At 43.5% G+C, this 13973-nt stretch overlaps 1 protein-coding gene across 1 annotated transcript; it reads left to right on the plus strand.

The window, feature by feature from the left end:
• Positions 1-3312: 3312 nt before the first annotated feature.
• Positions 3313-12550, plus strand: RAG1 (recombination activating 1). Its single transcript, XM_045485001.1, has 2 exons — positions 3313-3438; positions 8386-12550. The coding sequence occupies exon 2, from the start codon at positions 8400-8402 to the stop codon at positions 11529-11531; it is 3132 nt and encodes a 1043-aa protein (XP_045340957.1). The 5' UTR covers positions 3313-3438; positions 8386-8399; the 3' UTR covers positions 11532-12550.
• The last annotated feature ends 1423 nt before the right edge of the window (positions 12551-13973 follow it).

Here is a 13973-nt window from a genome sequence, read left to right on the forward strand (position 1 = left end):
CTGGTTTGCAATGCTTTTTCTGCGACTGATTCCCTCCCGTGACATTGAGCAGGACACTGCCCTTCGGGGACTGTTTCTCACCTATAAGATGTGTTCGTTGGGTCAGATAACCTCTGAGTTCCCTTTCAGCTCTGGCATTTGAGTTGGCGATGTTAGGAGGCAAGAGTTTTGTGAGCTGGAGATCTATAGATACAAGCTTATATATGTAATCACGATGTCAGTAAATAGCATCTGCTGGATTATGATAAGAGCACAAAATGCCGCGTTCACACACTTAGACCACAGCTGCAGGAGGAGATTTTGATTGATATCAGCCACTAGAGCTCATGGCTGTCTGGGAAGAAATTGAATTTGAAAAGTTCTCTTAAAAGGGCCTGCAGGAAGCCAAGGGGAGTAAGTGTAGGCAACTTGCTAAGGAGGGTTGGGGGCTCGGATGGAGAGGCCAGGGAAAGGAGTGACCGGCCTGGGAGGTGCACGTGGCCGGAGGGAGCCAGGCCAGAGCAGGGCCTGTCGACACTTCCAGGATTAACCATAGCTAATCACTCAGCTGGGAGTGCTGTGCTCAAGGCTGGAAACTGGCATCCAGTCGTCCAAACGCCACTTTGCCCTTTTCATTCTTTTCCTCTTGCTAAATTTGGCCAAGATCTGTCAGCAGTGTTTTATTTTTAATTTGCTGGGAACAACGTAGTATCCTAGGCAGCTCTGACTTTGCTGATTTATGACGGAAGTCCAAGTTTGCTCCAGGTGGGGTATGTCACGTGGAAAAGATCTGGAGCAAGAAGAGTGGGTAGAATTTTAGTGGCCAGAAAAAGGGATAAGAATTCGTGGCTGAGCTCGTTTCTCCCGATGGTCCAATGGAGGTCTTAATTCTCGGCAGAGGACCAGGTGACCGTGACGTATTTTCAACATGGATGGGAGAAAGGCCCCAGGTGTCATGGGGAAGAACAAGGAAATACTGGAAATCCTGCCCTTGAAGAATCTGATCTATATAAATCCAGACTTTTATTTAAAAAAAATTAGAAGAGTATATCTTCATATGCATCCAATATTATATTTTGCCTCATTTAAAATTCATTATAGTACTGTTACTTATTTGTAAATCTTATGTAGTTTTTTTTTCTATTTTAAAGGTAACATAACTGATAAGATTAGACAATACAAAACTCTATGGTAAATATGGTAAAAGAAAAAAAAAAAGATAAAGCTCTCTGATGGCTAACTGGTCTGACTTTCATGCCCCTGTCCCCTATGGCCTGCTGCATTTTCTTTGATGAGTCTCTGTGAACACCTAACTTCCCTAAGAAAAATTGGAAAGGATTCCATTTATGAATTTTGAGCTTAGATGAATTTTCCAACCCTGGTTTGGGCTTGAAGCGTGACCAACTGACCCTGTTTGCCTCAGACTTTCAGGTCTAAACTCAGGAAAGTTCCAGGCAAGTGGGATGGTTGGTCACTTCAGTTTGACTTAACTTCTAAGTGAGTCTTGAGAACTGAAGCCCGATCCTTGGAAGCTGGGACTCGCTGCTTTGTTCTAATTCTGTGAGATATTTCCCGTTCGCTTCAAGGCGAAGCAAGAACGTCTGGCTCTCTCTCCTTGAGACATGAGTCCATGAAGACAAGGGTTTGGGAGCACGGGAGGATGGATGGGAAAAGCATCTTCTCCCGTATCAGTTATGTTGTGCCTCCTCTCTTCCTGACCCAACTGAATAAAGAGGACTTCAAAGCCATAAAGCCCACACACCCTGGAGGCCCTACTTCCTGCTGAGTTGAACAGTTGAACATGGACATGGAACGTCTCAGCTCCTACCTGCCCAGTCTCACAGTGTCATATGAATCTCAGGCGATGAGTCCATCCCCTTGGGCACAAACACACTGAAGTGCCTAGAAGCCACAGGCCATCCCTCCCAATAATATTACAATGGCTTCTGCTCTGTCTTTAGCTTAGTGAGCAGAAGCTGTGTCCCCAGGACTGTTGTGCAGTTAGATAGACCCAAGTGCAAAATAGTGGGGATATAAGAGGAGTGTCTTAGGCGGACAGCATAGCACAGAAAAATCTGCGCACCTGCCTCTCTGACAGTTTTTGCTAAGAATCAGATGAAAACAGGGGCACCTGGGTGGTTCAGTCAGTTAAGCGTCCGACTTTGGCTCAGGTCATGATCTTGCCATTCTGAAGTTCGAGCCCTGCGTCCGGCTCTGTACCGACAGCTCAGAGCCTGGATCCTGTTTCAGATTCTGTGTCTCCCTCTCTCTCTGCCCCTCTCCCAATCACACTCACTCTCTCTCCCTCTCTCTCTCTCAAAAATAAACAAACATTAAAAAAAAAAAAAAACCACGAATCAAATGAAAACAAGACAATCCCTCACATGTTAGCCGGACAGAGGGGGTACTTTGGGAATAAAGCTGGCCTAAGAACTATGAATGGTATTTGAAACAGATGGTGCCAGGTATTCATCCTCACACTATTACAAAGCGCCTTTCAATAGTCTTTCACGGTGGAGTGGAGTGGAGTGGTTAAGGGGCCCATGTTCACTAGTTAGGGCTGTGTGATCTTGTACAAGTTCTCCATTGCTCTAAACTTCTGTTGCTTCTCTTTAGAGATAAGAATGTCAAATGTATGAGATTGTTGGGACAGTTAAATAATAGGTAAAGCACTTACAAACCTGGCCTACTGCTTGGGGCTAAAATGATCCATCCTATTTGTAGGTGAGGGGATTATGGCTCCCAAAGTTTGAGTAACGTATCAAAGACCTGAGGCAAGATTCAAATCTAGGTCTGTTGACTTCAAAACACTAGTCAAGTTTAAACTCAGTGTTGGTGCTAGGAGCACAATGTTCTCTGACTGAGAATTGACCAGGTACGAGGCTTATGGGATGGGTTGGATACTGTTTTAAAATAACAACAAGAAATTTTCACCAAGCTAGTATTTGATGAGTATCTACGGAGGGCAGACACTATCCCAAGTATTTTCCTGTCCTAACTTTCACTGTATAACCTCATTGACTCTGGGGTATATGCTATTAGTATTGGATGAGATAACTGAGGCACAGAGCCCTAGAATCTTGGTAGAAGCCAGAGCTTATGTTGACAAGTTCATTTCCAACCCAAACAGTCTTGGGGAGTGAACTGGCAGCTCTGGCAATGTTCCAGCACACACCCGTGACACCTGGGTCCCCCAGCTAAGCTTCCTGAAGGGCCAGGTGCCAGCTGGAGCTGGGGGCTCCTGGCCTGTGATTGGCCGCCATCATGTGTGGTTAGCTGTCCGTGGTGGGGGAGGCTGGGAAGGACAGTGGAGGCTGATAAATAATGCGGCAGTCTGCTCTGAGGGCCGAGAAGGCAAAGAGGAGGAGGAGAACACACTTTGCCTTCTCTTTGGCATCAAGTGATATCAGAAGAATTACAGACATCCCAACAATTTGGCCAGGCAGCCTGCTGAGCAAGGTAACACTCATGATTTTCATGCCTTGAGCCACAACATTTATTACATTTTTTTATGTTTCTAATCAGAAGGACTTAGGCTTTTCTTCCTTGCAGGGATTGAGGGGAGGGATCAAGGGAAGCTGACAACAATTTGATTTTTCTTTCTAACGTATAAAAATTGGAAAGGAGTAAGAAGCCGAGTTTAGGAAGACACTATAGGTTCATAGAGAAGGCACAGATATCCAAATTACTGGAAATGAATATTGTGGGCAGAGAAAGGCTTTAAGGAGTGCTTCTTGAATGAATGAGTAAATCAGCAGAAGGAAAGCTATGACTCTTGGAAAGGAATACTGTGCTTGTCTAGGCATGATCATCAGCAAACGGAGTCCAGGGTGGGAGGAAATGTGTAGTTTCCCAGGTATTTCCAGGTATTGCCAGGAATTTCCTGAACTAGATTGGATGAAGTAGCAGTCCAGTTTTTCTCAAAGTGTGACCCATGGACTCCTCATAGCAGGATCACCAAAATGCTTAACAAATGCATTTTCTGGACTCCATCCCAGATAAACTGAGTCAGAATCTCTGGAACCTGATGATCTGCATAAAATTTTAAAAGCAAGCTCCCCAGTGATTCTAATACCCAATAATTTTGGGAATTGCCACTGTAGAGACCCTACACAGAGGTTATGTTCTTGAACCAGGATTCCTGACCAGGGGGTTGTGACAGTGCCCTTCTCTTTCTGAAGTGGTTCAAGCAAGCAGTTGCCTGGAAGAAGGGCAAGAATCTTAGGGTCATGTTGTGGATGCCTAAGACTTATAAAAAGGCTGTGGACGTTGTCAACTTTTTGATGATGGTGTTTGGCAAAAAGCAGGAAATAGTATTTGTGGAGTGAACGAACGGATGAATGAGTGGGGTGGGTGTGACAATGAAGGGTCACACTTGGGCACGCAGTGGTCACGTGGACATTGTGTAGAGACTAAGTTGAAGATGGGAAGAGGGGAGACTGTGAGTCGAGTGCTAGGATGTAGGTGTGTGCAGGGTAAGGGTTGGGTGGGGAGTCGGGGGCGGGGCTGTTGCTGTGACCCAGCCTCCTGAAGTCGCTAATCACACACTCACCAAACCGTAGCTTCTGCCCTGGTTTGTCAAAATGAATCTGTGCCCTGTGTTGACAAAGCCCCCACAGCTGTGATGGCAGGTGATGGCAACACTGAGGTGGGAACGGGGCCGGGCCACCAACAGTCACTTTGCCTTTTAGATTCTAAGTTTGGTCTGCTGCTGAGACCTTTTTTTAGAAGAGAGGAGATCAAGCGTTTGCAAGATTCCTGAGTGTCAAACAATGACTACATGATAACTCGTTCATCATGCTAACTTCATGCTGTCTATAGGTCCATATTTTGGTTCCCTTTCTATATGTTTACCAGAAAAAAAAAAAAAAAAAGGAAAGGATGCTGGTCAGATTTGAGGCTTAGCCAGGTCTTAAAATTCAGTGAGGAGAGGGGAGAATTTAGGAAGAAATTAAAATGACTATGGGCACATATAAATCTAGTCATTAAAACATTTTTCCCTAAAGTGAACTAATCACAAAATTAAAAAAATAATACACGTGTGTTGTGAAAAACTAAAATGGTGTAAGAATGAATAAAATAGAAAATTAAAGATACCTTCTCACCAGTGTCATTCCATTTTTAGAGTAGATGTTGTTAAGATTTTAGTGCATATCCTCCCAGAATGTTTGCACTTCCAGGTCTGAGCAAATGTGCCTACATGGAATCTTACTATACTTGTTCTTGTCCGTTCTCTGCTTTGTTGTGTGGGTATCCCTCTGTATCGTTGAGGCATAGAGAAATCACACACATGCACAATGCATATGGAAATGTTAGACGTCTGTGTTGTTTTCCATTGTATATCTGGACCATAGTTTACTTAATAATGCCCTAGAGGTGATTATTTATGCTGCTGCCTCTTTTTTAAGGTAACAATTTTTTTAAACAAATCTCTTTCTGTCGCTCTGGCTTTCTCCATGTAATATTCACTGTGGGAATAACCTGTGGAATGTTTATTCCCACACAAGGTATAGCCTATGGGAATATATCTATAGAATAACTTCCTAAGAGCAAATTTATTGCACCAAAGATCGAATATATTTAAACTTTTTTTTCTTTTGAGAGAGAGAGGATACAAGTGAGCGAGGGGCAGAGAGATAAGGGGGGGGGGGAGCGTGGCTCATCCAGGGCTCATGCTCACCCTAAATTGGGCTCGTGCTCACCCGATGTGGGACTCGAACTCACAGACTGTGAGATGGTGACCTGAGCTGAAGTCAAATGCTTAACAACTGAGTCACCCAGGAGCCCACTATATTTAAACTTTTAAAAAACATTGCTAAATCGTCCACTAGAGGTATTATACCAATTTATACTTCTCCAAAGAATGTATGAAGATATTTGCATTTCCCCACACCTTCATTAATGCTGAGTAATGATAGTTTTAATCTTTGCTAACCATATAGATTAAAAAAAATACCTCATTAAGTCTAGTTATTAAAAGTTCTATCTTCTTGTAAAAGTAATAAATGTTTATTTCAGAAAAAGTAGAGATCATAGGCATGCATGAAAAATATAAAACATTTACAGCTCCCACAGATCGCCACGATTAGCATCTTGATGTATATTCCCTCAAAACAAAAAGCATAACACATCCCTTCCACCCTCTTCTTGCTTTTTTTTGGGATAAAGTTTTAGCAGTTGAGTTGAAAGACAAAATAGCAAATACATTTGATTCGAATGTCAATGGCTAATAATTGGTTGGGATAGTACTCTTTCTCTGGGAGTATTTAAAGGAATTTATTTAGGCAGATCACATTTCCAGCCAGTGGGTGTCAGGAGAGGAGTGGGCAGGGAGGGGAGATAGTTCTAAGGATCCTTCCAACAAGTCTTGTGGTTGACTTACTCATTGTGGAAGCTCATTATTTAGCTCCAGAGATGGTGATGTAGTTGTTTTTTAAAAAAAAAAATTTTAATGTTTTTATTTATTTTTGAGACAGAGAGAGAGAGCATGAGCAGGGGAGGGGCAGAGAGAGAGGGAGACACAGAATCTAAAGCAGGCTCCAGGCTCTGAGCTGTCAGCACAGAGCCTGACGCAGGGCTCAAACTCAAGGACTGTGAGATCATGACCTGAGCCGAAGTCAGACGCTTAACTGACTGAGCCACCCAGGCGCCCCTCCCCCCCCTTTTTAAATAACAACTCAAAATATTATCTTGGAAATCCAGACAACAATCATGTTAGAAAAAGACTGGGTAGGAAAAGCCTAATGGAATGAAAAGGCATTTGGGAAAGAGTTCCAGCCAATGGGACAGGGGAGACCTAGAAGGCCTTCACACCTGACATAGGGCAGAATTTAGAAACATAACTGAACCATAAACAATGTTGAGGTTGGGCTGCAGTTGAGATACTTCTGAGATTAATGAGACTTTTGAGATGGTTGAAATTGTACAGATCTCACACAGTCCTGTGTTCAGATCTCACACAGTCCTGCAATTTCACAGGATTTCCTTTTTGATCATGTTTTCATGAAAAACATCAATCTCCGAAGCCTAGTGCATGCCAGATGGAATGAACTTCAGTAGTTTAAAGGGATGACTCAAGAAGAAACTTTGTTAGCAGCAGTTAGGATTAGCACTTGTCCCTCCTTCCCCACAGATCCCACCCCGGCTCTTTCCTCTGAGGCTTAGTCTCCATGACCACATGATTATATAAAAATATCATCAATTTTGTTAGCTAATTAACTGAGAAGTAGGGGGGGAACGTGTTGCTTGATATAATTGATGGGTCAAGAGTGTTAAGCTAGGCAAATTTGGGAGAGAGATGATAGGTTGAAATATAGTTGCTATTTTTCCAGTGATGTGTACCAAGGAATTTTGAGAATAGTAGGCTGTTTGGATCTGGAGAGGACTCAAATGACATTTTCAGATTTTTTTCCACAGCATGATAGGTCTCTACACTGACACCGATCGGTAGGGTTTCCTGGCATATGCAATTGCTAATATTTTTTTATCAGAAGAAAAATCTTATTCCCACCTCTTCTTATTACAAACTATAAAGCTAATGTCCATTGTCCAGTAATGACTTCCAGGATGGCCTATGTGATTTTTATCTGAAACTACTTGAATTTTTCATCTTAAAAGTCCTTTGGAATGTTTGTACGTGCACCCTATGGTTTGTTGCAGGTTTAAAGTTCTGTGGTTTTTTGTTTCTAATAGAGACACAGCCCTTATAATTTACAGCAGTGTTCACTAATTAAAATTGTAAGCATAATTACTATCCATGATACTTATTATTAGCTAGCATTCATAAAGCTTCAAAATTCACTTCATTCTTTCAAGTAGTGAGTAATTAGTTTCTTTGGGTTTGTAGCTTTATCATCCCTTTATGGCCTGTTTAGAAGAAATAAACAACCATCCTCCTGGGAGACTGCTTTAAAAAGCTGGAAATATATCGTCCAGCTATGCAATGAGGCTAATACAATGCAGAAAATGTGACTTTTCCGTGGTTTCACTAGCCAGTTTTTCCTTGTATTTCTTCAGCAAATAAATATTCAACACTAATACTAGGAATTGTACTAGGAAGTGTACTAGGAATGTTGGAGAGACAGAAATGAATTACTCAGAGATTCTGTCCTCAAAGACCTTAAGGTTTTGGTGGAAAGAAGTAAGAGTGTACATGTCTATGTAACACAAACCATGGTGGCTCACGGTGGTGTAAACGACCACGTGCACTGTCAAGGCAGGGAATGACTGTCCTCTGCTGTATGCTCAGCACCTAACATAGTGTATTAAAATGGGAGGTTGGAGAAGTAACTTTTTGCATCAGTGAATGAATGAACAATTGAATGTATTCATTCCTATTTCTTCCAAGATGCATCAGTGGGATATTGAATTTTTTGTCTTAATCTGACTTATTTCCATTGTTCTCAGGTAACTCAGCCATCATGGCTGTCTCTTTGCCACCCGCCCTGGGACTCAGTTCCGCCCCAGATGAAATTCAGCACCCGCATATGAAATTTTCAGAATGGAAATTTAAGCTCTTCAGGGTGAGATCTTTTGAAAAGGCACCTGAAGAAGCTCAAATAGAAAAGAAAATTTCCTCCGAGGGGAAACCCTCTCTGGAGCAATCCCCAGCAGTCCTGGATGAGGCTGATGGTCAGAAGCCAGCCCTGAGTCAACCGGCATTAAAAGCTCACCCTACGTTTTCAAAGAAATCCCATGATGATGGGAAAGCAGGAGACAAAGCAATCCACCAAGCCAACCTTCGCCATCTCTGCCGTATCTGTGGGAATTCTTTTAAAACTGATGGGCACAATAGGAGCTATCCAGTCCATGGGCCAGTGGATGGTAAAACCCAAGTCCTTTTACGAAAGAAGGAAAAGAGAGCCACTTCCTGGCCAGACCTCATTGCCAAGGTTTTCCGGATTGATGTGAAAGCAGACGTTGACTCGATCCACCCCACTGAATTCTGCCACAGCTGCTGGAACATCATGTACAGGAAGTTTAGCAGTGCCCCGTGTGAAGTTAACTTCCCAAGGAATGCACCCATGGAGTGGCATCCCCACACGCCATCCTGTGACATCTGCCATGCTGCCTGCCGGGGACTCAAAAGGAAGAGTCATCAGCCAAATGTGCAGCTCAGCAAAAAACTCAAAACCGCGGTTGCCCGAGCGAGAAGAGCCCGTCGGCACAAGAAAAGAGCTCAGGCAAGGATCAGCAGCAAGGAAGTGATGAAGAAGATCTCCAAGTGCAGTGACATTCATCTTAGTACCAAGCTTCTTGCGGTGGACTTCCCGGCACACTTTGTGAAATCTATCTCCTGCCAGATTTGTGAACACATCCTGGCTGACCCTGTGGAGACCAGCTGTAAGCACGTATTTTGCAGGATTTGCATTCTCAGGTGCCTCAAAGTCATGGGCAGCTATTGTCCCTGTTGCCAATATCCCTGCTTCCCTACCGACCTGGAGAGTCCAGTGAAGTCCTTTGTGAGCATCTTGAACTCCCTCATGGTGAGATGTCCAGCAAAAGAGTGCAATGAGGAGGTCAGCTTGGAAAAATATAACCACCATGTCTCAAGCCACAAGGAGTCAAAAGAGACTTTTGTGCATATTAATAAAGGGGGTCGGCCCCGCCAGCATCTCCTGTCCTTGACGCGAAGGGCTCAGAAGCATCGCCTGAGGGAGCTCAAGCTGCAAGTGAAGGCTTTCGCCGACAAGGAAGAAGGTGGAGATGTGAAGTCTGTGTGTCTGACCTTGTTCCTGCTGGCACTGAGGGCGAGGAATGAGCACAGACAAGCCGACGAGCTGGAGGCCATCATGCAGGGACGGGGCTCTGGCCTGCAGCCAGCTGTGTGCTTGGCCATCCGTGTCAACACCTTCCTCAGCTGCAGTCAGTACCACAAGATGTACAGGACTGTGAAAGCCATCACAGGGAGGCAGATTTTTCAGCCTTTGCACGCCCTTCGGAATGCTGAGAAGGTCCTCCTGCCAGGCTACTACCCCTTTGAGTGGCAGCCACCTCTGAAGAACGTGTCTTCCAGCACTGACGTCGGCATTATTGATGGCCTGTCTGGACTGTCCTCCTCTGTGGACGATTACCCGGTGGACACCATTGCCAAGCGGTTCCGCTACGACTCGGCTTTGGTGTCTGCTTTGATGGACATGGAAGAAGATATCCTGGAAGGCATGAGAGCCCAAGACTTGGATGACTACCTGAATGGCCCCTTCACCGTCGTGGTGAAGGAGTCTTGTGACGGCATGGGAGATGTGAGTGAGAAGCATGGGAGCGGGCCAGCAGTTCCAGAAAAGGCGGTTCGCTTTTCGTTCACAGTCATGAAGATTACTGTAGCGCACGGCTCAGAAAACGTGAAGGTATTTGAGGAGGTCAAACCTAACTCTGAACTGTGTTGCAAGCCCTTGTGCCTCATGCTGGCAGACGAGTCTGACCACGAGACGCTGACGGCCATCTTGAGCCCTCTCATTGCCGAGAGGGAGGCCATGAAGGCCAGCAACTTAGTGCTGGAGATGGGAGGCATCCTTCGGACTTTCAAGTTCATCTTCAGGGGCACTGGGTACGATGAGAAGCTTGCCCGGGAAGTTGAAGGCCTCGAGGCTTCTGGCTCAGTCTACATTTGTACCCTTTGTGATGCCACCCGCCTGGAGGCCTCTCAAAATCTTGTCTTCCACTCCATAACCAGAAGCCATTCTGAGAACCTGGAGCGCTACGAGGTCTGGCGTTCCAACCCGTACCACGAGTCTGTGGAAGAACTGCGGGATCGCGTGAAAGGAGTCTCATCGAAACCTTTCATTGAGACCGTCCCTTCCATAGATGCACTCCACTGTGACATTGGCAATGCGGCTGAGTTCTACAAGATTTTCCAGCTAGAGATAGGGGAGGTGTACAAGAATCCCAATGCCTCCAAAGAGGAAAGGAAAAGGTGGCAGGCTACGCTGGACAAGCATCTCCGGAAGAAGATGAACCTGAAGCCAATCATGAGGATGAATGGCAACTTTGCCAGGAGGCTCATGACCAAAGAAACAGTTGAAGCAGTCTGTGAATTAATCCCCTCCGAGGAGAGGCACGAAGCTCTCAGGGAGCTGATGGACCTTTACCTGAAGATGAAACCTGTGTGGCGATCGACATGTCCTGCTAAAGAGTGCCCAGAATCCCTCTGCCAGTATAGTTTCAATTCACAGCGTTTTGCTGAGCTCCTCTCTACCAAGTTCAAGTATAGATATGAGGGCAAAATCACCAATTACTTTCACAAAACCTTGGCACACGTGCCTGAAATTATTGAGAGAGACGGCTCCATTGGGGCATGGGCAAGCGAGGGAAATGAATCTGGCAACAAACTGTTCAGGCGCTTCCGAAAAATGAATGCCAGACAGTCCAAGTGCTACGAGATGGAAGATGTCTTGAAACATCACTGGTTGTATACCTCCAAATATCTGCAGAAGTTTATGAACGCTCATAACGCGTATAGAAACTCTGGGTTTACCTTAAACTCGCAGCCAGGCGTGGGGGACCCAATAGGCCTAGAGGACTCTCTGGAAACTCAAGATTCGATGGATTTTTAAGCAGGGCAGCTGCCTTTGTGTTGGTTTTGCAAATAAGTTTTCTTCTGGGTTGCACTGAGACCTTCTCCTGGCACCCTTCACTTCTGTGTGTGGGGCTTCACCACCCGAGCAGTGGTAGATGGGAGAGGCCAGAGGTGCCAAATCCATGTCAGCAATGGATAACTGATGAGCTGAGTGCTTGAGCCGTTTAGGGAGTTCAGGAAAGCAACAGGAGAAATCAGTTATTTGGAAGCTCAATAACTCAGAACAGGAGTAACTGCAGGGGCCCAGAGATGAACCAAGATGTGCGTGTGTGACTGAGTGCCGTGGAAAATCAAAGCTAAGGTTGTCAAAGAAATAGCCAGGGAAGTCAGGAAAGGGATTTGTCTTGTGGTTTGCATTCCCCACCCCCTCAATTTATTATTCTTTGTATTGAGATATAAGTGGTTTTTTTTAAATACCATTTCTATAGAATTCTTTATTTTATAAATTTCACAGATCTTGGCTTATTCCACAGGATTCAAAAATCTTTAAGAGCTTTTCAGATTTCGCTGATAATAACATCTTACACTTGTATGGCATGGTGACCTTTACAAAGTGCTCAGTGCATTTTCTCATTTGGTATTTTTATGCAGAAATACCCTACATCCAGAAAATTTTTGGAAAATCAGCCTTCTTCTGAGTCTCAATGATGTCAATGTCGAGTGACCTTAAGGGGCTTAGGGGGTCATCTGCCACCGTGAATTTTTCAATAATAAAGTTGAAAGAATAAAACTGTTAGCTACAGTTAGTCATGAAATCTTCTGATAATACATTTTTCTTATCTATCAGTAGCCAAATATGATTTTTATTTTTACTTCTTAATTTCAATTAGAGTCTCCAATGCTTTTCTATATAATCTTGAAGCCTTTTAAAATCTGGGTTTACTTACTGTATAAAAACAGATCTAATGTTTTACTGAAAAATTTTTGCCAGATTTTCTCCATGTGAAACCGGGGTCAATTTTACTAAATCCAGATTTCATGGAGTCTTTCCCTCTGCAATGTGTTACTCTTTCTATTAAGACCAGTTTACTTTTTTATTATTTATTTTTGTTTTTATTTTTTGAGAGACAGCACAAACAGTGGAGCGGCAGAGAGAGAGAGACCCAAGCAAGCTTCACGCCCAGTGCAGAGCCTGACATGAGGCTTGATCTTGCCACTGGGAGATCATAACCTGAGCCAAAATCAAGAGTTGGATGCTTAACTGACTGAGCCACCCAGATACCCCAAGATCAGTTTACTTTTAGTGTATTCAGATTTTCATAGCAGGATACCTTTGTACTTTTCACACCTGCTCTGTTTAGATGAATCCTGCTCGTAGTAAAGAAGAAGAGTTAACATTTGTAGAGTGGGTTTTTTGGGGTTTTTTTGTGGGGTTTTTTTGGCCACTTTTGAATATTTTCACATTCATTTTGCCTCATTTTTCCTCACAACAACCCTGTGTGGGTGGATATTGTTATTATTCCCATTTGATGGAGGGTTAAACGATCTGCCTGAAGTTACTGTGATAGTAAATATCTGATCTGGAATTTGAACTCAGGCATTTTGTTTCCAAATTCCATGTTCCTTCCACCACAAAAATTAACCACCATCTTTTTTTTCTTTTTATAAGGCGGTATCATTATTTGTTTAGGATCCAGAACTAATCGCACTACAGTTTATAATTCTTAGGAGCAGAGATGAGTGGGTTTTACAAGTCATTATTGTGCTTTGAGCTCTTTGATAGAAGGGAATGCTAATGCCCCCAAGAGGCCCCCAAATCTCTGGTGGCTCCGGGTTATTTGGAAACTATTGTCTTCATCCTTAGGAATTTGAGAATTGCCAATTGCTGGCAATTTAGAGCAGGCATGGGATTTTATATGCTAGTGAGTCATAATGATATGTTAGTGTTAATTAGGTTTTTTCCCTTTCTTTGATTTTATTGGCCATAATTGCCACTCTTCATACACAGTATATCAAAGAGCTGTGTAATTTAGTTGTCAAACGTGTGTCAGTGACATTATCCTAAATGACGTGCATTTAGTGCTTTTGCAGGGTTTGAGCCCTGAATTTTCCACTAAAAAATACAGCAGTCTTCCTTGCTTTTTATATATAGCATATATATAAATTGCAAAGATATTCGTAATTTAGTTGTCAAAAATATATACAGATTTTAATTGTTTTTGTTTTTCTGGAGAATGTTGAGTTTTGTATTTTGTAAACTAATGGGCTTCTGAGCCACCCCTACCCTTCATCCCATTTAATCCTTACAGCATGTCTCTGCGCTAATAAACAGCTAAATTTATGTAATCATTCATTTCCTGAGGCATGCTGGTGCTGGTTATTTGCAGATTTTTCCCCCCCATTTCCACTCTGTTACTTGATTGGTGGCACTGTAAATACTTTCTGATATTAAATTCTCCTTTCTAGCATTGCGGGATCT

Source organism: Leopardus geoffroyi, chromosome D1, assembly GCF_018350155.1.
Source record: "Leopardus geoffroyi isolate Oge1 chromosome D1, O.geoffroyi_Oge1_pat1.0, whole genome shotgun sequence".
NCBI lineage: Eukaryota > Metazoa > Chordata > Mammalia > Carnivora > Felidae > Leopardus > Leopardus geoffroyi.